The sequence below is a fragment of the Balaenoptera borealis genome (assembly GCF_965194805.1).
Source record: "Balaenoptera borealis genome assembly, chromosome: 1".
NCBI lineage: Eukaryota > Metazoa > Chordata > Mammalia > Artiodactyla > Balaenopteridae > Balaenoptera > Balaenoptera borealis.
In genome coordinates, this window is record NC_138860.1 from 133,635,550 (window position 1) to 133,661,203 (window position 25,654).

Genomic DNA, 25,654 nt, shown 5'->3' on the forward strand with positions numbered 1-25,654 from the left:
AACACTAAAATTTGCCTCTCCCCCCACCCCCCCCTTTTTATAATTCGTGCAACCCAGCACTCCGCATCCACTTCATTCGCAGTTACATTTTGTACTCAATTGCTTGACTATCTTTCCTCCTCTAACGAGCACCTTGGAGCCAGGAGTGGTGTTTTATAAATCTACTAGCACAGTGTACGGCACGAAGTAGGTGCTTAGCGAAAGTTTATTGAATGAGTGTCCTGTGCATTTCAGTGACATCATATCCTGTGTGCCTTGGCGTCAGTCAGCACTCCTGAGGGAGGCCCAGAGGTCGCAGGGTTTGTCATTGTTTATAACGTGCATCGAATATCTCAAACGCAGGCTAAGGTTTCAGACGGCCCACAAGAAGCGCGGCCATCAGGACGCTGGATCCCGGTCTTTTAGTTCAAAGACTACAGCTTGGGGCGGGAACCCGCTGCCTAGGAAGCGCCGACATTCGGCAACTCTGGGAACAGAACCTGCGAGGGAGGGAGCAGGCAGCTCACTTATCGCGGTGTTTCCTCCCTCCTCCCTCCCAGGGGAGCTCTCGCGAGAGAAGCCAGGGTAAGATGGCCGTGCTCTTTTTTTCGGTGTGAGGCAGTGGCGGCGGCTGCGGCGGTGGGGACGGGGATTCTGGTGTCGTGGGCACCTGAACTCTAGCTCCCCCCAGCGAGCGCGCGTCCCTTCGTGCCTAGGCGAGAGCCGGCTCTTCTTCCTCCGGGAGATGCGTTTGTCCCGGGCTCGGGGGCGCCCTGGGAGTTCATGCTGCGCTGGAGTATCCTGGCCACCGCTCTAATCGCCTTGTGCCGCCGCAGCGCAAGCTTCGTCGCCAGGGGTGAACCTCCTGGATCCCCTCTCTGCCCCTGGCGGCGATGACCGGGGAGAAGATCCGCTCATTGCGGAGGGACCACAAGCCCAGCAAAGAAGAGGGGGACCTGCTGGAGCCCGGGGATGAGGAAGCGGCGGCTGCCCTCGGCGGCACCTTTACCGGAGGCAGGATTGGCACAGGCAGCAGCAGCAAGGGCGGTAGAGCCTGTCATAAGATCTTCAGTAACCATCACCACCGGCTACAGCTGAAGACAGCTCCGGCCTCCTCCAATGCCCCCGGCGCCCCGGCCCTGCCGCTGCACAATTCCTCCGTGACTACCACCTCCCAGTCCCCGGCTCTTTTAGCGGGCACCAACCCCGTTGCTGTCGTCGCAGGTGGAGGCAGTTGCCCCGCACACTACCCGGTGCACGAGTGCGTCTTCAAGGGGGATGTGAGGAGACTGTCCTCTCTCATCCGCACGCACAATATCGGGCAGAAAGATAATCACGGTGAGGAGTGCTCGCCCCTGTCCACCTCTCCTTCCCAGAGCCTAGGTTGTGCCTCCCCAGGCCTCTGAAATCCTAACAGACCCTTCTTTCCTCTCTTTTGCCCACCATTCCAAGCCAAATGCCCGTAAATCTTGTAATAGCATGCCAGTGGTTTCGGGATTGGTTCTTGTGGGTGCGAAGGAATGTTCCTTCCTTGGCTACTTCAAACTCTTAGAAGCTGTTTTATGTTTGAGACAGGGCTTCAGTGTGTTGATTCTTTACCATAAGAAATTTTAGATTGCCTCTCATCCAACCTGGTCATCATCCATTGTTTATTGAACTATATCTTTTTTTCTTCAACCCCCCTACCCCCTTGGGATCTTGAATTTTGAACATATAAATTGCCCACCTCCCTTCATTGCCCAGGTACAAATCCCAACCTGACTGCAACTGGTTGTGATTTCTACGTGCCATCAGGTTGTTTGTTTATTTTCTTTCTTTTTTCTTCTACTCTTAGGAAGCTTAGTTTGGTACAAAGTGTTTACATTTTGCAAATGCTTTGATTTCTGAAAGCCACAGTACAAATTTGTTGGTATTTGATACCTAGAGCATGTAAAGTGACTTCTGAGTGGCTAAGATTTTGTTGAAGTAGAGCTTAGAGTTTTTTGCTTGTTTTAGGTAGATAATTGCTAATAGTAATGTTTTATCTTGATGATCTGTGACTAAAAATAGTACTATGATTTTTCATAGTAACTTCATCATATCCTACATGACAACATATAGTGTCATTTGTTATTCAAGGACTGTATTTCTACTTTTTGCTTTAATTTATTAGCTGAATTTTTTTCTGTTTCTTCTAAAAACATAATGTGACTGAGTTGACATTTAAGCCACAGTAAATTAATGAAAACTATTGTCAACACTGATATTTTCAACATTTGATAGGCCATTTTAAACTGGGTAGTTGACAAATATTGTTAATAGCTCGGCTTTTAACTGAACGTGAGTATTGTATCCATTCAGTTAGAACACACTCAACTCTGCTCAAAATAGTGTAACACATTAATGAAATACTTGCCTGTGGAATCACCTCCCTTAATTCCATTGGACTCTAGGCTTCTTATGTACAATTAAGGCAAAAATTGAGATTAAAAAAAAAAAGTAAGACTTCTGTTGGTTGTATAATTCTCTAACAACTGCATTTGTATTCTGAATTTACAATATTGTAAGAATTACTACCTCTCATTTATCAAAAATCAAATCCCCCAGAGTGTTCCTAAAAGCTGCACCCAGTTTTTCATTCCTACATTTAATTTATTTAATTACTTTACTATTGTTGCAATGACATAATATTGTTCATTGATGGTAATTATATTCTAACCCTTTGGGAAACAGTTTTTAGAGGGAGATCTGTTGTAGCTTCGGGTTGTTTAGTTATTAGGACATTTTTCAGATTTGGTCTTCATAGTAGCTATATATATATGGTTTATCTTATGGCCATTGCCTTTAAAATATAGAGTTCCATTACGTTGAAATGTACCTGAAAACAGATAAAACTTTGTTTTTGAGAGTTGATTCCCTTTGAAAGAAGAGAGAGGTGACTATGACTGACAAAGTATGATAGTATAGTATGTTAGAACTGATTTTCTTGATTGATCACGGAAGGTACTGAATTGCAGGATTATTGGGCTTGCATATCTGTCATCTAGCATTTACAAGTTGGTTTGTTAAAGTACGAATTCTGTTCAAAGTAATTAGAATCCTGAATATCCTTGGACTCTTCCTTAGCCCACTGAAATTCTCTTTCTAAGTCGTCTTGATATACTAAATGCTTGCATTGTACTTAGCTGCCCTTACATTGTTGATTTTATTTTATTTTTATTGACGTATAGTTGACTTACAATGTTTCAGGTGTACAGCAAAGCGATTCAGTTTTTTATATATATGTATTTTAGATTTTTTTCAGATTCTTTTCCATTATAGGTTATTACAAGATATTGAGTATAGTTCCCTGTGCTATACAGTAGGTCCTTGTTGTTTATCTATTTTATATATAGTAGTGTGTATCTGTTAATCCCAAATTCCCAATTTATTACCCCCCCTTTCCCCTTTGGTAATCATAAATTTGTTTTTTATGTCTGTGAGTCTCTGTTTTGTAAATAAGTTCATTTGTATCATTTTTTTAGATTCCACATATAAGTGATATCATAAGATATTTGTCTTTCTCTGATATACTTAGTCTGATAATCTAGGTCAATCCATATTGCTGCAAATGGCAATTATTTCATTCTTTTTTATGGCTGAGTAGTATTCCATTGTCTATATATATCACATCTTCTTTATCCATTCATCTATTCATGGACATTTAAATTACTTCCATGTCTTGGCTATTGTAAATTGTGCTGCTGTGAACATTGGTGTGCATGTATCTTTTCGAATTAGAGTTTTCATCTTTTCTAGATATATGCCCAGGAGTGGGATTGATGGATCATATGGTAACTCTATCTTTAGTTTTTTAAGGAACCTCAGTACTGTTCTTAAAGGCTGTACCAGTTTACATTCTGTTACATTGTTGATATTTTTGATGAATGTAACCAATGGTTCACATACCTGTGGAAAGTGTAATTGTTTTGCCTGCGATTTACATTCTCATCTCCTGCAGTGAAGACTCCTAAGAAAGAGTAGCTTCTATTTAACGTGCTACTTCTTTAATCTTCTTTTCCCCTGTAGCTGCATAATTTCTCTGCTATATTACTTTTACTCATGAAATTTTACTAACCTGGATACTTTAGTCTTTTTAGATTATTTTTCATTTCAAATTACAAAAGATAAATGCGTTTTGAGTCATCCAACAAAAACAAGCTCTTTGTTATATTTGGATTGTTATAGCATGATGAGTACATAGCAGAATCGTACACTCATACAGGTGCATAGCAGAGCCATACAATTATATCACATCATATGACATAGTTAGTTTTATATTCACTAGATGTTCCTTCCATAATGTAATGATGATGATGATCATCATCACAGATACAGTTTATTAAATACATCAGCGCTATGCTAAGTGTTTACATACATTATTACATTTAATTCTCACAATAACCCTGCTATAAAGGGTAGCTTTATCCTTGTTTTAAAGGTGAGGAAAGTGAAGCCTGGAGAGGCAAGGAAACTTTGCCAAAGTTGCATACTTAGTAAATAAGTTCCAAAGCTGGGAACTGAACTAACAGCAAGAACCCCAAAGCAGGGCTTCCCTGGTGGCGCAGTGGTTGAGAATTTGCCTGCCAGTGCAGGGGACACAGGTTCGAGCCCTGGTCTGGGAATATCCCACATGCCGCGGAGCAAGTAGGCCCGTGAGCCACAACTACTGAGCCTGCGCATCTGGAGCCTGTGCTCCGCAGCAAGAGAGGCTGCGACAGTGAGAGGCCCGCGCACCGCGATGAAGAGTGGCTCCCGCTCGCAGAAACTAGAGAAAGCCCTCGCACAGAAACAAAGACCCAACACAGCCAAAAAAAAAAAAAAAAATAATAATAATAATAAATAAATAAATAAAATTTATATTAAAAAAAAGAACTCCAAAGCACATGATCAGCCTGTTTGTAAATATTTCTGTTGATCAGGATGCACTATTTTGCAAAGAAGTCAATTTTAATAATGTGTATGTGGCAATTTATGGCAAAGTTCTTTAATATATATTTCTCATTTAGTACTTGTAGAGAGAGAATGCCACTGAACAGCTCACAGAGATTTTCTGTAGAGCCCAAATCTCTCACTGTTGTTATGTTTCTTTTTATGTAATGGCACGGATAAATAGGCTACTTTGTCCACATGATAGCCCTTTAGGTATTTGATAAGCAAGAGCTATCATGTTCTCCTTATCTTCAGGTTAAACATTCCTAACTTCCGTATCCATTCTTCATATGACATGGTTTATAAAGTGCTAAGAATGGTCCCTGAAACACAGTAAATGCTATAGAAGTATATTAAAAAAATAAGTGAAAATCTTAGTCATCTTCTTTTAGTGAAACTCTGGTTTGTTAGTTCTTTCCTTTGAGGATGGTGCCCAGAACTAGCCTTAGTGTTGAAGCTATAGTAGCCTCATCAGCAAAGACAAAGAGACTATATTTATTGCTCTAAGCAATACACGTTTAGTAATGTATATTAGTAAAGAGCATACATTAAATAATATAGTACAAGAGTATGCGGATTTTTTAATACTGTTTATTCTCAAGTAAGTGGCTGTCTTTCCATTCTGTCCTTTCTTGTGCTTATTTTTTTTTTTTTAAATGAAAGCTTTGTTTATTTATTTATTTATTTTTGGCTGTGTTGGGTCTTCGTTTCTGTGCGAGGACTTTGTCTAGTTGCGGCGAGCTGGGGCCACTCTTCATCGCAGTGCGCGGGCCTCTCACTGTCGCGGCCTCTCTTGTTGCGGAGCACAGGCTCCAGGCGTGCAGGCTCAGTAGTTGTGGCTCACGGGCCTACTTGCTCCGCGGCATGTGGGATCTTCCCAGACCAGGGCTCGAGCCCATGTCGCCTGCATTGGCAGGCAGATTCTCAACCACTGCGCCACCAGGGAAGCCCTTATTTTTTTTCTTTAACCTCAAAACAGGACTTTACATTTATTAATTTTTATCTTGTTGGTCTTGATCCTTTATTCTACCTACCTGGAAAGCTTATTGAATCCTAATTTGGTCACTAGCTCACTATTCATTAGCTCTTTCAGTTTGCAGTGATCTCTGAATTGAAAAACTTTTTTTGGTGTGTGTGTATGTATGTATATTTACAAATTATTGTCAAATTGAGTAGGAGCAAGGATAGAGCCTTTTCTTTTATGGAAAAATGTTAGTTGAGTTTGAATTGCTTTTTCTAAGCCATCAATTATATTGAGGAATATTGTATTTGGATCCAAATATATCTCTTGAAATATAAATTAAATACAGTAACAGCCATAATATCATATATATACTGTGTTCAAATATGCCAATGATTTTGACACATGGTATATTTAATAACAGCTCTTCTCGGGTGGGGAAAAAGATACATTAAGTGTACAAAAATTACTTAAACCTTATATCATTAGTATATCTTTAGTTATATACCCCCCCCTTTTTTTAGTATAGGATTAAAGTTTAAGTCTAAGCTTTTTTTCACATTGAGTGTGAAGATTTTTCTGAATCCTTTTTTGCCATTGGTAGTTAAACAAAGCATCATGGTAACATACTATTTTTTTTATAGTTGATGCTAATGATTTTTATTTCTTCCCCTTTAGAATTGAGAATGCTTATGAAGTTTATAGAAGACTTTCTTGATTTTGACTGCATCCTATTTGTTAAACTTGTACTTTTGTTTTTTCCCTTAATTGAGTCAAATATCTTTGTAAGTTAAGCACCTTATCTTGGACATTAGTCAGAAGCTTTTAGGGGCCAGAGTGACAAAAGTCCTTGATATATGAATTGCTCAAACCAGCCTTTCCTAGATGTGAAAAACTTCTGATCTATTCTGAGAGGTTTGGCAGTTTCTACTGCCTTTAATTACATCGTCTGGCATGTGACAAGCCATCTTCTCTATACACAGTTAATTTTCATTTTTACTGAATTGTAGTGTAATCTTCTTGAAGCTATTTTACATAGTGATTAGAGATTTCAAATTTAAGATAAAAGTCAGTTTGAGAATATTCCTGCCAATGCAGGTAACTCAGTGAAGTGATAAAGAAATGGCTAACTTGTGTCTGGTGGCTGACAGATTTCTTCAGACAGAGATTTCAAAACATCTTACATTCAGAAAATTTAAAAATGTACATTTGAGAATGGAGGCAATAGGAAATCTTTTTGGTGCCCATACAATATGTTTATTTTGGCTTATTCTATATGAATTGATCTTTCTTTTGGTATCATTTTCTCTGCTTCATTTTTGGCATTAACATTCATGATGGGTGATACAAGAGAATAAAGCACAATATGTCTGTTTGAGAAAAGGCGACTATGAAGGTAAACTTTGCATGGAAAAAAAAATCTTGAAGTCTCAAGTGAACAATTTTAGTCAAGAGGCACATCTTTAAAAGAACACGAGTAGTTTTGTATCTGTCCTCCTCGTGTTTTGTAGTCTTCTCTGAATTTTGTTTTTGGAAGGCATACCTCATTTTCCCTTAGAAAAAAAATGGTTTCTGGAGGCCCAAGATAATCCATTAAAGTTTTATGCACTGTCACTGGGTATGAGGGTGATTTGGCTGTGAAATCTGTCACTCCACTGATCTGTGGGGTTGATTCAGTTGATCTTCATGACTGTATGAACCTTCTTCCTTTCACCTTTTCCTGCATGTGAATCTCCAACAGAATAGGACGGTCCTGGGGTTAAATGACTGTTTCCTGATGCCATCATCATTAGCACTATAGAACGTGAACTGCTACTTGAAATTGTGATATGAACACATCTGCAGAGCTACCTCTGGAGAGCTACCTTCATTGAACCACAGTAGAAGTAGGAAGTCTGACCTTCAAACTTTGGCAAAAAAGGAAGCAGAAATGAGCAATTACTGATGATATTGTGTCCTGGGCATCAGCAATGAGGCAGGAGAATTCTGGAGGACTTATTGGAGAACTGAATATGTCTGTCCCAAGTTAATGGCATTCATAAGTCATAGAAATCTAAATGAAGAGTACAAGGTAATTGTCAGGATGCTTTGTGTTCTAGAAAATGAGTGTAGATTCTAAAAAATTGGATAGGGGCTGGAAAGACAAACAGTATATTCCTGTTTGTATACCATTTATTTCACTGGGGAGAGGTAGAAAATCTGTTTTAGAGCAAGACAGAAGCATGTCAAATGAGGGTAGGAAAAAGGGAAAAGGTCTCTTTTCTAACTGTTTAAAGATTATGAATGGTGTTAGTTATTAGGATATGTGAGGTTTAACTGTGTGGTTGCATTTCATCTGTTCTTAAGCCTGTTAGTCTTCTTGATATCCCAAGGATCATCTGTAAAACTAGAAGGCTTTTTCTATATATGGAATCAGATCTGAGTTTGAGACCATGCTTCTCTACAAACTGGTTTTTATGTAATTATACTATTTATTTAACTGCTGAAATAAGTCGATATAATAATATCTATCTCTTGGGGCATTATAGTCTTAAATGGGAGACCACACTTGAAAATATTTTAACGATGAAGGCTCATATCATAGTAATATCATTAATATCAATATCTTGCTCTACTTTTGCTGTGACGTACCTTTCAGCAGAGGACATTCTAGTTTTTGAGGTTTAGTTAGGACTTCATTCAATTGAGGTTTTATCTGATTCTTGAATTTATACTGCCTATCAGTTTGCTAAAAGGTTTATTTGCCTCTCCTGTCAGTCATCTTTCGTCTACTACTGGTGTAACTGGGTTCAGTGCATTTGGATTCTTGGCTGTAGATATTGTCAGGTGTGTTAATTTATCCTCTCTTAATCAGCACTGTGCTGACTTCTATAAAGCCATCTGGGCTGTGTTGCATATCCTCTTGGATATTGGTTGGCTTTCATAGAGAATCATGTGGAAACCTGCATTGTCCTGAGGTAAAATGCTTTTTGGAGAGTAAAAACAGATTTTAACACTATTCTAATGGTTCTTCATAGTTTTTTTCCCCCTTTTTTGTTCATTCATTCCTTCACTTAACAGATACATACTGAACTCCCGATATGTGATAAACAGTGTTTTAGGTGCTGGGGTTACAGCAGTGAACAAAATGAACAAAGTTGTCTCTGCTGTCAGGGAGCTTACATTCTAATGGGGGAAGATAAATAGTAAACGAACTAATAAAAATATGGTAAAGAGAATATGGCAGAAAAGAGTTTAGCAGAGAATTGCAAACACAAAGGTACCATGTTCAAAGAATAGGAAGAAGACCAGTGTGGCTGGAACAAGGCAGAGAGTGGTAGGAGATGGGAGATTTTGAGACCGGGGTGTATACACGTAGAACTTTTGTAGACCATTGTTAAGGATTTTGGCTTTTACTTTGCGTAACATAGGAAGCAATTTGAGGGTTTTGAGTAGCCAGGTAACATGATCTGATTTTAAAAGGCTCTTTCTGGCTGCTATATGAGGCAGAAAAGAAACTTGAGTGAGGGAGGCATGGGTCAATTTAACATGCTATTATAATAAGTGGGGGTAACTGGAAATAATGAGAAGGTAGAGCTGGTTAGGAGTCGATGATAGATTGAAAGTAATATGTGTGTGTGTGGGTTTTAGTACTACAGTACCATTTATGAGAGAAAGCACAAAAATTCTCCCTTTTTATTGCTTGCTTGGATGAGACTTGGATGGAAGATGTCTGTGGAAGCTGGAGCTGTGTTGGTTCTAGGACTTGTAATTTCTTGCTTTGCTCCCTCGTTAGGGGGCACATGAAGTCAAAACTATTTTTGTAATAACCCAAAGTCATTGTTTGCCTTTTTCACAGCGCTGACATTTTCACTGATGGTACAAAAGCAGTGGTGGGTAAAATTGTTGGAACATTAGCATGAATCAAGGCACCAAACTGCTAGTAGTCATTGTATTATTCACTGCCGTGTACTTGAAGTAGGAAAAAAAAAAAAAAGCCAATTTCACAATGTCTTTGATGAAGGTGTAGAAATTGTTAATTTTAAAGTCAATTTTGAGTACATACTTTTTATATTCTTTGTGACATAACGTGAATTATGCATAGTGCTTTTCTGCTGCATACTGAAGAGAAAAAAAGGGAGAACATTTGTGCAGTTGAGTTGTAAGCCAAACTAGCTGCCTTTGTCATGGAACACCATTTTTATTTGAAAGAACAGCTTACGCACAAACTATGGTTATCACAATTTGGATATTTGGCCTACATTTTCTGGAAATTGGATGAAGTGAACGTGTGACCTCAAGGAAAACAATTGACAGTATTTGTTGCCAATTAAAAAATTCAAGCTTTGAAATGAAATTTAGAATTTGGAAAACTTGTCTCTGTCACTGTAAGCTTGACAGCTTCCTAGTATTTAAAGACTGTTCTGGTCAGATTGGTGATATTACTAAATGTGATTTAAAAATTTTTGTATAGTGAAATGTGTTGACATTTGGAAGATCTGCATAACTCAGTAAATCAGTATTTTTTAGACTGATCAATGCCTGATGTTACAAAACCATGCATCAGTAAAAGATCCATTCAAAGTGCAAGAGAAACCAATGAATTTCAGTGTACCACAGTACAAAAAATTTATTGATACTGTTTGAGATCTCACGTGGCAACAAACCTTAAAGAAATAACCACTTACTAAGTTTTGGTGTAGTATCAAAGAATACCCCCAATTATTTGAAAAGACTGTTAAAATACTCTTTGTTTTTTCAAGTGCATATCGTCTGAATCTGGATTTTCTTCATATACGTCACAACAACATTTACACCTGATTGAATGCAGAACCAGTTATAAAAACCCAGCTGTCTTCTATTAGGCCAGACATTAAATTAAATTTGTTTTTATTTTTAATTAAAGAATTTAAAATAGTACCACTTGTCATTCTTTTTGTTTTGTTTTGGAAAATTGCAATTTTTTTCATGAAAAAATTATATTAACATGTAATGGTTTTATTGTAATTTTAAAATTAATAAGGAAAATTTTAAAACAATTTTAATTTCTAATGTAAATATCAATAGATTTATTCATATAAGAGATTTTTGGGATCTTCAATAATTCTTAAGAGTATAATGGGGTCTTGAAACCAGAAAGTTTGAAATCTGTTGGTATAGTAAAAAGAATACTGATTTTAGAGTCATGACTCCCACAATTTCTGGATATGTAATTTTAGGAAATTACTTAACCACTTTTAGATGTATTTTTCTTATGACATGTGAAATAAGAATAATCTTTGTCTCACAGGGTTAGAGAGCAAATTAAATAAGATACCTAAAGTATACAGCATAGTGCTGGGCGCATAGTATATAATATATGCCCTGTAAATGCCAGCCATTTGGTTGATAATTTGCATACTTTAAGACTATAGTGGTCTTAATATTACTGGAATGTTTTTTACTCATTTAACAAAACAGAGTTCAGTTTTGTTTACCAAGTTAGAACCAAGGCATCCAATTTCAGATTTAAAAGTATATTTTGAAAAGTTAATGGAGAAAGTTATTTTAAGCTTTTAGTGTCCTTTGTGTAACAAATTAGTTTAAGCAGTAGGTTGAGGACTTAAAACTGAGGGGATAGTAGGTGAAGGGTAAAGCTGGGATACTTGAGCACTTAGTTTCATGATACATTTAGTCAGTAAAGTAAATGTGGTATTGGGTAGATAATAATGTTGATGAAGATTATTTTGCATTTAAAATATTGAAATCATAGCATGACATTTGGCATCCTTGATTGTAAGTAGTATGTGTTTCTGATTATGTTCTTACCTTAAAGTGAGAGGGACTGGATTGTTGAACTCAAAATCATTTCTAGTTCATAAATCTTTTGAAATCGTGATTAATTTGGACTTGTAATGGGAAGTTTCATTTGTAACTTAAGTAGATGCTGAGCCTTTTACCTTTTCATCTATATGTTCTTGGAGGGTTTAAGAAAACAAAGAGTACTTATCTAGGTGCATAAATGCCTTGATTTCTTCACCTGTATGCTCTGTCTAGACTGTGGTAGGTTCTCCTTAATTTGTGTAATTTTTTGAATAGTTACTATGTTCACATGCTACAAAAGTATAAAAAGATATAAAAGGATATGATGTAAAAATAAAATTTCTCTCCCACCCATCTTTATCCACCCAGTTATCCTCTTTGGCAGCAGCTAGTGTTATCAGTTCCTTGTTTTCTTTTTCTGCTACCATTTAGAACATGGTACTTTTTTTTCCTCCTGAAAGATAGGGAAGTGAAGAAAGAACTATTACAACCTTTCCTACTATTAGGACAAAAATGGATATTCAGAAATTTGTATGTTTGATTTTAAATGTCTTTCTTTTTTCTTATTTTTAAACTTATATCTCCAGCCTCGACTTCTCCTTGGAGTTCCAGATTTTGTAATTATCTCCACTTGGGAATCTCAGAGATGTTTCAAAATTTATTTGTCCAAAATGGAGTTATCATTTTCCACTTCCCACCTGGCCATCTAGTAAATCACATCATTTAGCTATCCAGTTCTCAAGCGTCAATCACTGGGATCATTCTTTGTCTTACCCCCTCTTTTTACCCATACATGTCTAATTAACAGGTTATTTTGAATCAGTCTACTTTCTGTCTCCACTGCTACCACTTTGAGACCAACCAATTTTTATTATCTTTTCCCTGGAATACTACCCCAGACTCATAACTAGTTTCCCTATGTCCCCTTCCATTCCATTCTCTGTAAGTTAAGAATAGTGATCTTAAAATGTAATTTGTATCATGTCATGTCCCTGCTCAAGGTCCTTTAATGCCTTCTCCACTTAAAAGTAAGTTCATATTTTTTACCATATGTTATAGAACCCTGCATGATCTAGCCCTTTCTTACTTCTCTGATATAATCTTGTACCAATCCCTTCTTTTTTTCTATGTCTGGCCATACTTATTTTCTTTCAGTTCCTTGAACATGCCAGGTTATTTCTGGCCTCTGTCTGGAAATTCTCATTCTTTGATTTCATAGTTCTTACTTAGCTTTTAGATCTCATTTTAAACATTATCTCTTTAGAGAGATTTTCCTGACTTAAATATCAAAAAATATGTCTGTCCTTATTATTTTCAGTTTTAGCTTTTTATTTTTCTCAACACTTACAATCTATTTTGTTTCATTTTATATTTCTTTTTCTTTTATGAATATAAACTCCATGAGGGCAAGAGTTATTTCTAGCTTATTAATGGTTGAATCTCTAGTGTCTAGCACTATGCCTAGGACATAGTGATCCTCAGTAAAAATTTATTGAATGGAAATGAATGGATTTTCCTTCTGGGTAAAATGTTGGAGAAATAACAGAACCTATGAACTCCCTCTAACTTTGTATTAAAATACAATGATGACTCTAGAATCAAGTAAACTAGATAATGAGAGAAATTTTCAATAATAGTAATGTAGTGTGATTACATATAGAAATTATATTGATGAATGACAGGTGTTCTATCCTGTCACCTGTAATGTGACATGAAACCCTTAGTGATTAGAACATTGGTCTACAAACATTGCATTAAAGGGCAAGATAGTGAATATTATAGGCTTGCAGGCCATACCATTTGTTGCATGAAAGTAGCCATAGACAGTTCATAAACAATCAGCATGTGGCTGTGTTCCAGTAAAACTTTATGTCATGTCCCTGAATTAGAGGATGAAGAAGTTTCTAATATGGGAAACAGATGGCAGGAGCAGTTTGTGCCCAACAGCAAGCTTACCCCTTCTTCTTGCCTTCATTTATTGTTATCATTAAGACTTATAACAGTAGAAAAAAAAATAAAACTTTTTCTGGTACCTTATTTTGAATAGAGAAATTCACACTAAAGAAGCAAGTGGGCAAGAAAGCTTATTTTAGTTGAGAGCTAGACTAACCTTGGTGATGGTTGTTAAGGAGCAATAAATCCAGTAAAAAGGCCTTTTTAAGGAAGACTTTTTCTTTTAAAATTATTAGGAGAGTGAATACATTTTTACTTATCGGCCACTTATCTCTTATTTATCTTTAAACAGCTTTATTCTGATATAATTCCTATAGCATACAATTGAACCATTTAAAGTGTACAATGAAATGGTTTTTGGTATATTCAAAGTTGTGCAACCATTACCACAATCACTTTGAGAACATTTTTATCACCTTAAAAAGAAATGTATTTTTTTACCTTTCACTGCCCCCCACTCCATTTCCTCCAGCCCTAGACAATCTCTAATCTACTTTCTGTCTCTTTAGATTTTATTATTCTAGACACTTCATGTAAATGGAAATCACACCATCTGTGGTCTTTCACTTAGCACATTGTTTTTTAAGGTTCATTCGTGTTGTAGCATGTATCAGTACTTCATTCCTTTTTATTGCCAATTAAGATTACATTGTATGGATGTACCTCATTTTGTTTGCACATTCATCAATTAATGGACATCTGAGTTGTTTCTACTTTTTGGCTATTATGAGTAATGCTGCTATGAACACTTGTATATAAGTTTTTGTGTGGACATGTTTTCATTTTCTTGGGTATATATCTTTTGCTAGGTCATGTGATAAGTCTGTGTTTCCCATTTTGAGGAACTACCAAACTGTTTTGCAAAGTGGTTGCACTATTTTACTGGCCCAACAGCAGTGTTTGAGGATTTCAGTTTTTCCTCCTTGCCAACACTTGTTATAGCCATCCTAGTGAGCATAAAGTTGTATCTCCTTATGGTTTTGATTTGTATTTTCTTAATGGCTAATGATTTTGAGCATCTTTTCATGTGCTTTTTGGCCATTTGTATATCTTCTTTGGAGAAATGGCTATTCATATATTCCCATTTTTAAATTGGGTTGTCTTTTTATTATTTAGTTGTAAGAGTTTATTTAGAGTATTAGAGTCTCATAAGAAAGTGCTTAAATATCAGCTTGTTCTTTTAGCTTCAGAGTTTAGAGGAGTTTCTGCTATTTATTCTCTTGAATGTTGAGAGGATAGTGAGGGCAATATGCTTGTCCTTTCCCATATTAGATCTGAATAAATCATTTCAGGATGGATGAGCAGAAAAAAAAATCCATTTGAGAGTCTTTGGAAAACAGTTATTATAAAAGAAGCATCATTATAAGTATCCTGAAGATACTGTTAGGAATACTATAAGAAATAGAAGAAAAGTTTAGAAAATAATTGCCTTGTTTTTCAGTAACACATAAAGCAGTTTGTTTCTCTAAAACTGTTAAATCATGATGTGAAGAAAACAGTCCAAATTATGAAGATACTATGGAAATTTAAAAAAATATAGTCACTGCATTAAAATGATCTAAATTGAGTACAGTAAATAAAGTCTTGACAGTAAAGAAAATTGAATGAGTGGTGTACAAAAATAATTTGAAAACAAAGACTGTAGAGGAAAAGGAGACAGATTAAAAGAATGAAGGACAAGTTACAAATATGGGCTATACATGTGTAGATTTTATTCTATGAATAATATGAATTTCCAGAGAATAAAACAGAAGAAATGGATCAGAGGCAATACCCAAAGCTATAAATAAAGAAGAAAACAGTTTTTTATCTAAACTTTGTTCTGATTCCAAAGTTAGAGCTCATAATTTGTTCCAGGGAAAATTAATGAAAAGAGATCTGCATATCTTCATGCTATTTTTTGTTTTTTAAATTGCCTGAGCAACGTGGCTTGTGGGATCTTAGTTCCCCCGACCAGGGATTGAACCCGGGTCCTCAGCAGTGAAAGTGCAGGGTCCTAACCACTGGACTGCCAGGGAATTCCCTCTTGGTGCTATTTTAAAATCGAATGAATCCTACGTATATACAAGTAAAAAGCACAGATTACTATAATATTGAACTAAAATGTATATCAGTTTGGCCTCAGACCTCGCCAATGTTAGAACATACTTGATACACCATCTGCCAACTGTAGAATTCTTTCTAGCCAAGTATTCATTTGTGAAAGCAATAGTAACATTCTAGAAAATAGACCAGCCATCATGATATCATTCCTGAAAAATATTATTCAAAGAAGTATCTCAGATTGGAAGGGTTAAATGACTAACCCAAGAAAGGAGACGTGTGTCTGAAAAGGACTGATAATGAATTTTAAACCAGTTAAATATACCATAGATAAGTCTAATAATTAAAGCAAATATGATTATAATCCTGAGCGCAAATTTCCAAACCCCCCCCCAAAAAACATTTTTGCTTCAAATTTTGAGAGACATGTAATCTATAATGGGTAAGGAAATGGTTTATAACCACTGATTAAATTACTGAAACAAAAATAGAGCTAGAGGAGACATAAAAGTACTGAACTCTTTACAGTTGCATCAAAAAGAATAAAATACCTAGGAATAAACATACTTAAAGAGGTTAAAGACCTGTACTAGGAAAACTATAAGACACTGATGAAAGAAATTGAAGACGACACAAACAGATGGAAAGATATACCATGTTCATGGATTGGAAGAATTAATATTGCTGAAATGGCTATACCACCCAAAGCAGTCTACAGACTCAGTGCAATCCCTATCAAAATACCAAGGGCATTTTTCACAGAGCTAGAATGAATAATTCTAAAATTTGTATGGAAACACAGAAGACCCCGATTAGCAAAGGCAATCTTGAGAAAGAAGAACAGAGCTGGAGGGATCATGCTCTCTGACTTCAAACTGTACTACAAAGCTACAGTAACCAAAACAGTATGGTACTGGCACAAAAACAGACACATAGATCAGAGGAAGAGAATAGAGGGCCCAGAAATAAACCCACGAACATATGGTCAATTAATCTATGACTTTGTCATAGGAGGCAAGAATGTACAATGGAGAAAAGACAGTCTCTTTAATAAGTGATGCTGGGAAAACTGGACAGCTACATGCCAAAGAATGAAATTAGAACATTCTCTAACACCATATACAAAAATAAACTCAAAATGGATTAAAGACATAAATGTAAGACCAGAAATCATAAAGCGTCTGAGAAGAAAACATAGGCAAAACACTCCTTGACATAAATAGTAGCAAAATTTTTTTGGGTCTGTCTCCTAAAGCAAAGGAAAAAAAAGCAAAAATAAACAGGACCTAATTAAACCTGAAAGCATTTGCATAGCAAAGGAAACCATTGACAAAATGAAACAGCAACCTATGGAATGGGAGAAAATATTTGCAAATGATCTGACCAACAAGGGGTTAATATCCAAAATATATAAACAACTCATGTATCTCAACATCAAAAAAAATAACCCAATTGAAAAATGAGACAAGATCTGAATAGACAGTTTTCCAAAGAAGACATACAGATCGTTAACAGGCACATGAAAAGATATTCAACATTGTTTAATTATCAGATAAATGCAAATTAAAATCACAATGAGATATCACCTCACACCTGTCAGAATGGCTATCATCAAAAGGAACACAAATAATAAAACAACTATACTCCAATAAAAATTAATTAGAAAAACCACAAATAACAAATGTTGATGAGGATATGGAGAAAAGGGAACCCTAGTACACAGTTGGTAGGAATGCAAATTGGTGCAGCCACCATGGAAAACAGTATGGAGGTTTCTCAAAAAACTAAAAATAGAACTACCATATGACCCAGCAATTCCGCTCTTGGGTATTTATCTGAAAAAAGCTGAAAACACTAATTCAAAAAGATACATGCACCCCAATGTTCATAGCAACATTCTTTACAATTGCCAAGATATGGAAGCGACCTAAGTGTCCATCAATAGATGAATGGATAAAGAAGATGTGGTTTATATACAATGGAGTATTACTCAGCCATAAAAAATGGAATTTTGCCATTTGTAACAACATTGATGAACTTGGAGGGTATTATGCTAAGTGAAATAAGTCAGACAGAGAAAGACAAATACTATATGATATTACTTATATGTGGAATATAAAAAGTAAAATAGACTAGTGAATATAACAAAAAAGAAACAGTCACAGATATACAGAAGATTCGCAGATGTAGATATGGTGAGAGGGAAAGGGGGACAAGAAGAGGGTAGTGGATTAAGAGGTACAGACTACCATATATAAAATAAATAGGCTATAAGGATAATAATACAGGGAATATAGCCAATACTTTTTAATAATAATAATAAATGGAATATAACCTTTAAAATTGTGAATCATTGTGTTATACACCAACTATACCTCAGTAAAAAAGAAAAAGTACAGACCTCTTCATTTGTTGTAATGGGAATCAAAAGTATAGTTTACTTTTTTACTTTGAGTGTTAGATAAGTATGAGTTTAAAAATGTGTTCTAAAAAGTGTTAGTTTGCTATAAATAGAATTTAAAATCTATCTATAATCTGTTATTGCGGAAGATGAATTTTAAAAGTCCAAATTAAAAAAAAAAAGTAGAAAAGCAAAGCCACAAGACTTAAAAAACAGAAGTCTCCAAAAGTATGATTGTGTCAAATAAAGCTTTATATTCCCATATTGTGTTAGTAATGATTCTTGGATTTACAAGTGATAGAAACTCATTGCAAACTAGCTTAAGCCCCAAAGTATTTATTGATTCATATAACTGAAAATGATAGGGTAGGAGACAATAGTGACATGATTGTATCCAGATTTCCTGCAGTATTATCAGGACTTTTGTTGGCGGCGGGGCGGGTGTTGTACAATATGTTAGATCTGGTGTTATGTAGAACTTAATTCTTCCCTCTTGCAGTTGGGCTTTCTTCTATGTCAGAGTTCTTCAACCTCTGCACTTGACATTTTTGCTGGATGATTCTGCATGGTGGGAAACTATCCTGTGCACTATAGGTATTTAGTAGCATCCCTGGCCTCTACCCTCTAGATGCCATTAGCACCCCCCACTCCCCAGTTTTGACAACCAAAAATGTGCCAGACATTGCCACATATCCTCTGGGGGATAAAATTGTCCCTGATTGAGACCCGCTAATCTATATGGTAGAGAATATGCAGTCTCATACTCAGAACCTTAAAGTACTAAGGTTCCAATGGCAAGAGACAGTTTTCCTCACTGGCTCAAGTACAAAAAAAAATTGCAGAAAAGAACCTTGACCCAGGTGGGAATTGTGCCCTTCCTTGAAATAATTTTCTAATTAAGTATCAGACTAGTTGGGTTTGTGTCATGTGTCTTCCCTGGTTCATGTACTTAAGGTATGGCATTTGTTACTAAGAGAAAGGAGTAGTGAAGAAATTCCAAAAGTAACAATGATGACATCTACTAACTAAAAGGGAAGAAAAGGACTTTCACACATACTTGAAGGAGAATAGTGACAAATGGAAATTTTATTGTTGAGTCAATGGTAAAGAAAAGAAAGCTATGAATCCTCAAGATTTAATTGCTGATAAAATTGAATTTGAGGTAAAAATGATTTAAAAGTGCTAAGAGAGTAATTATATTTTGATAGAAGTTATGATCATTAGCTCATAAAAGTATTGCATCTTTATGCACTAATCAAAAAAGTATAAAAATATAGAAAGCAAAGTATTAACGAAGATGGAGAAAAGTTGACACATAAAATCAAAGTAGAATTTCTGCCTCTAGTAATGATGAACTAGATAATGAGGACAACTCTTCTTTAGAAGGCCATAAGAATAAAATATTCTACTTTAAGGGCATTGGAGATCTAATGAGGTAGGAAGGAATACTGGGCCAAGATCTGGCAGAAGATGGAAATCCAAAGATGCAAACCTAACATTTGAGGTTATTTTTCCCCAGCAGCTTTTGTGAATCCAGAAGAAGCAGTTAAGAGGCTGAGCGGTACTTTTGACAGCCTTGGTGAGCTAAGAGGACAAAAGATGGAGGTCAGGGCCTACCAGGTGTGGGGTATCTCTTAAACATGCTGCTTTTTGGGATGGAAACTTGAAGAGCTGCAGCTTAGGAATAAGGGTGAACTGCAGGTAAATTAGCTCTGATATAGGTTGAAGCATAGCTTTGAGTCATTTGTGAGGGCCAGAAAAAAAATGTCAATCCCTGGATTAATCTAGTACCCCCAGCCATATGTCAGAAGCAAATAAAAGTCTCTGTAGAATTTGTTTCTTAGACTTCTAGATTTTTGCAGAAGGAGTTAATTAAATATGTTCAGTATACAATTAAAGATGACCAGCATTATAGGGAAACTAGACAACATGAATGAGAACCAGAGAGAAGCAATAAGAGAAACAGAGCCATCAGAGCTTCATTTATTGTAATTATTACTAGACAGAGACTTTATTTTTTATTTATTTACTTATTTAATAGAAGTATAGTTGATTTACAATGTTGTGTTAGTTTCTGGTGTACGGCAAAGTGATTCAGTTATACATATATATATTCCTTTTCAGATTTTTTTCCATTGTAGTTTATTACAAGATACTGAGTATAGCTCTCTATGCTATACAGTAGGCCCTTGTTGTTTATCTATTTTATATATAGTAGTTTGTATGGACAGAGACTTTAAGTAACAATGTTTATTATGTTCTTGGGGGATGAGAGACAAGGTTGAATATTTTAGTGGAGAACTGGAAACTATGAAAATTGAAGTAACATATTTGGAAAAGAATTCAATAGAAATTCTCAAATGAAAATATATAATAACTGAATTAAAAACTAAATAAATGGGCTTAATAACAGTTTAGATCCTGAAGAAGACAGAACTCGTGATCTTGGAAATATGTCAGGAGAAAATATCTACAATGAAAAAGGGAAAGAAATGTTTTAAAAATTAAAAACGGAAAAAAAAAAAAAAAATTAAAAACGGTAAGAGCAGTTCTATGTTAATTGAACCCCAGGAGAGAAGAGAGAGAATATGGGGCTAAAGCAATATTTTAAATGCAGCCAGAGAAGTCACATTACTTTAAAAGGATCAGTAGAAATTCCTACAGCTGACTTCTCAACGAAAAAGAAAACCATAAGACTACATAGAATACTGAAGAAAATAACAGCCAATCAAGAATTATATACCCTGTACAATATCCTTTGAAGTTGAATAAACATTTACAATCAAAAACCTAAGCGAATTCACTTATCAGACCACCACTAAAAGAAATACTGAAGGATGTGTTTCAGATAGAAGAAAAATGATTCTAATGGAAGGCTAAAGAGGTAGGAAGGAATGAAGAGCAATAAAAATGGTAAGAAATCTTAAATGAATATTGATTCTATAAGGTACAAATAAAGACTCATGGGATTAGATAACAGCATATAAATCTGGATGGAGGGAATGAAGTTAGTGTTCTAAGGTCAATGACTTGCTCTCAAGAAGGGAATGTGCCATTTAACATTAGACTTTGATAAATCAAGGATGCATATTGTAAACTCTAGAGCTGTGCTGTCTAATAGAAAGGCAATGCAAGACACATTTATAACTAAGTTTTTTAATAGCCACATAAAATAGAAGTAGGTGAAATTAATTTTAATACTACATTTTATTTAACCCAAAATATCCAAAACATTATTTTAACATGATGATCAATATAAAACATTATTGAGATATTTTACATTCTTGTTTTTCATACTAAGTCTTCAAAATCCCACTTATGGCACATCTCAGTTCAGACTAGCCACATTTCAAATGCTTGGAACCACATGTAGCTACCATATGGGACAGTGCATCTCTAGGATAACTACTAAAAGAATAGTAAAATAAAAAAATATATACCTTCCATCCACAGATAAAAACCAAATGGAATAATGAAAATAATCAATTTAGAAGAAGGTAAGAAAGATGAGAAAAAGGAACATGGAACCAGCAGGACAAATAGAAAGCACAAAGCTGGATGGTAGATTTAAACTCCAATAATATCAGTAAGTATAACATATGAGACTGGATTAAATGCTTTGGTTAAAAGACAAATATTGTCTTACTGTATGAAAAAACACCCAACTACATACAGTTGGAAACACATCTGAAATATAACAATATGTAAAAATTGAAAGTGAAAGGAGTGAAAAATATGTTCCATGTAAATATCAATCAAAAAATTTGGAATAATTATATTAACATCATAGTAGGTTTTAAAGCAGAAAACATCTGAGATAAAGAGAGGTGCTTCAAGATGAAAATCATTCGTTGAACTAGGAAAGTATAAGGATTTGATTTGTACTTAGTAACATAGCTGAAAATATATCAAGCAAAGTTGCTAGAAGTACAAGAAGACATAGAAACCCCCAATTACAGTGGGATATTTTTAACATTCCCCTTTCTTTAACAAGCTGACAAAAAACCAGTAAGGATATAAAAGATATGAACAACACAAACTGGATCTAGTAGGTTTATATGAAACGCTGTACCCAAAACCCTTAGGATACATGTTCTTTTCAAGGTTACAGAAAACATTTACAAAAATTGACCAAATTTGACCATAAAGCAACTCTCAGCATGTTTCAGATTGAGATTATACTGAGTCTGTTCTCTGATCACAGTGCAAGTAAACTAGAAATTATTAATAAAAAAGGTAAATATACTAGGAAATGGTAAAAAAATCAAGCATTTAAGAATCCATTTCAAGAAATTAGAAAAAGAACAACTTAACTTGCTTAATTTCCCAAGTTGAGTCTATTTTACCCAAATAACATAGAAGAAAAGAAGTTATAAAAGAGCAAGAATTATTGAATTAAAACAGACATTAGGTAGCAACATGCCAAAACTTTGTTCTTTAAAAAAGTGCATAAAATTAATAAACCTCAGACTGATCAAAGAAAAAGAAAACACAAGTAACAAATGTGAATGAAAAGTGGGGCATCTGCATAAATTTTAATGTCATTACAAAATCATAGAAGGATACTGTGAACAAAATGTATGACAATAGGTGACAATTTATATGACATGGACAGAATCCCTGAAAAATTTAATTTGTCAAAATGCACACAAAAAGGAATTAGAAAACATAAGTACTCTTGTTATTATTAAAGACAATGAATCCATAATAAAAATGTTCACTCAAAGGAAACTCCAGGGCTAGATGGTTTTACAAGTGTATTCCTGTAAACATTTAGGAAAAATAACACCAAAAGTTTTACAATTACATTACTTAATTATGGAAACATTTGAGTTTGCAACCGTTGCCTAAGGTAATGCCTGTTGCGTTTTAGTGATCAGGTTTCTGTAACTTGATATTTTTAAGGTTTGTTTCTATAGTCAGAACTTTTTCTTATGCCTTCATTCACGAATGCTCATTGACTTTTGAATGTTAGATGTGTATTGGAAGCATTTCATATACATAAATGAACAAAATATGTATCTAGTTATCCTGAGGTTAATGTCTAATGAAGGAGACAGATGTTTACACAAAAAATTAAAAGTACAGTTTAGTGTGAAAAGTGCTGCAATAAAAAGATAGGTATAGAGGGCTTTGGGAGCAGTGCAGAGGGACATCTGATTGTCTAGAGAAGACTTCAGTGAATAGGTGATGTTTGAGCTAAGCCCTAAAAGGTGAGTATTAACTTGCCAGGCAGATGGGGAAGGAATATTTAGGAAGGATTAATAAAATGTGTGTAAAATATCGAGAAACTGGCTTATTGGAGAATTTATTGTATGCAGTTCAGGTGAAATACAGGGTGAGGAAGAAAATAGGAGAAGAACGGAAGGTAAGGACATATCTCAAGAACCTTTTATGCCATGTTAAAGATAAAATATGGACCACTTCCAGCCTTTTAAGTGGAACTGTAACATGGTCAAGTTTTTGTTTTAAAATTATTATTCCAATATAGAGAGGAGATTGAAATGGGGCAAAACTTGAGGCAGGGAGACTTGAAGGTTGTTGCAGTAGATATTCAGGTAAGGTGATGAGAGCTTAAACTAGAAAAGAGGTGGGAATTAAGAGTGATAGTCCAAAGTAAAGGCTTTGGTTTTGGCATAGTGTTAAGCTTTTGTTTCTGGCACCAATCTGTCAACAAGTTTGTTTACTTTTTATGACTGCTTTTTGGTTTTGATAAATTGTCATAGAATATGAATGCAGACTTATGAAAATAGTTCAATATTTAGAAAAGGTGGAAGACGATCTTATTCTAGACCAATCAAATTGGAAATTGATACTTACACATGTGGATTTCTTTTCTTTTTTTCTGGAGCTGATCAGAAACAAAATAAATATTTAGAATAACTAGGTACTGTTTTTAGTAAAACACAAAATGTGTATCTTCTACAGACCCACCTAGGATTTAGCATTTTGAGACAGAAGAACTTGTTTACCTTTGCAATATACTTTTTTTTAAATTGAAGTATAATTGGCATACAACATTTTATTACTTTCAAGTGTATAACAATGTTTTCATGTTTGTATATAGTGAAATGATTACCACAAGAAGTCTGGTTAATATTCATCACCGTACGTAGTTCAAAATATTTTTTTTCTTGTGATGAGAACTTCTAAGATCTACTCTTAGCAACTTTCTAACATGCAGTATAATAATAGTCATGCTGTATATTACATCCCTATGACATTTTTTTGACTGAAAGTTTGTACCTTTTGATTCTCTTCACCCATTTCGCCTACCCTCCCATTCTCCACCTTTGGCAACAACCAGTTCATTCTCAGTATATATATATATATATATTCATATATTTAAAAGATTCCACATATAAATGAGATAATACAATATTTGTCTTTATCTGACTTATTTCACTTAGCATAATGCCCTCAAGGTCCATCTCTATTGTTACAGATGGCAAGATTTCATTCTTTTTTTTAATGGCTGAATAATACTCCACTGTGTGTGTGTGTGTATGTGTGTGTGTACACATACACACTGATTTTCTTTATCCATTCATCTCTTGATGGACACTTGGGTTGTTTCCATATCTTGGCTGTTGTAAATAATGCTGCAATGAACATGGGGGTGCATATATTTTTTCCAGTTAGTGTTTTCATTTTCTTTTATTTATTAAAACTTGAGGACTGGGATTGGGTCTTACTGATATTTATGAGCAAGAATGAATATATATATAGTAAGGTACTTAAATTGTGTGCTGAATGAACAAAGATTGATATAATAGAGAAATTAGCAGCAAAGGAATCTGAAATCTGTTTGGAGAAGAAATCCCAAAAGCAAAATGGATATCTTTTACGGGAGGTGGGGGGAAGAGGAGTAAGATACCTTGTGTTTAGAAAGCATGGCATCCTCTGACCCTGACTTTGCCACATAAGCAGGATCATTTTGTGGTCACATTATTTTTGCTTAAAATCTGTCAGTGAAATTTCTGAAGGAGCTGAAACCACTTTAAAATAATTTTTCTGATGTTTCTACACTAATTTAATTTATTTTTGCTTTTGTTTTAGGAAACACTCCTTTACATCTTGCTGTGATGTTAGGAAATAAAGGTTAGTAAATATTTTCTTTTTTTGTTTAACTTCACTCATGTATAGTCAGTTTAAAAATTTTAAGATGAGTTTTATGTTTTGAGTTTTAAAAAATTCACCTGATTATTTGATGTGCTAATTGAGTTTAGGATTCAGTATATTAAAAAACACAAATACTTTCTCTTTTTTCGTAGCACTTTTTTCAAAGAGTTAGTGGAAGTCTTGTGCTAATCTTTATGCCTTTTGAAGCTTTTTTTTTCATGCTTGGTTATTTTATCAAGGAAGTATAATTTCAGGAGACTCTTGTTTCCAAATATTAAGTTTTATTAATTATTGTAATACTTTTAATATTCAAAGAGTTTTATAAGATTCTTTAATATGGACTATTTTATATATCTAAACTCATAAGTCTAGATTTTTTATGGTAGATGATAATAAAAAGTTAGTACTTATTTATTCTCCAAAAAAACAAAAGGAAAGCAACAAGTCATAGACAGGTGATTTAA

General features: G+C 34.9%; 1 protein-coding gene across 3 annotated transcripts in view; it reads left to right on the forward strand.

Moving 5' to 3' along the window:
• Positions 1-529: 529 nt before the first annotated feature.
• ANKRD13C (ankyrin repeat domain 13C) overlaps positions 530-25,654 on the forward strand; it is an 82,286-nt gene continuing 57,161 nt past the window's right edge. The window contains exons 1-2 of one of the 3 annotated variants that reach the window (XM_082358191.1): positions 530-1,317; positions 25,128-25,169. In XM_082358191.1, the coding sequence (XP_082214317.1) occupies positions 873-1,317; positions 25,128-25,169 (487 nt within the window). In that variant the 5' untranslated portion in view covers positions 530-872. Of the gene's footprint in view, positions 1,318-21,534; positions 21,655-25,127; positions 25,170-25,654 lie in introns of those variants that run through there. The other 2 variants (XM_082358190.1, XM_082358192.1) reach the window with 2 other exon arrangements.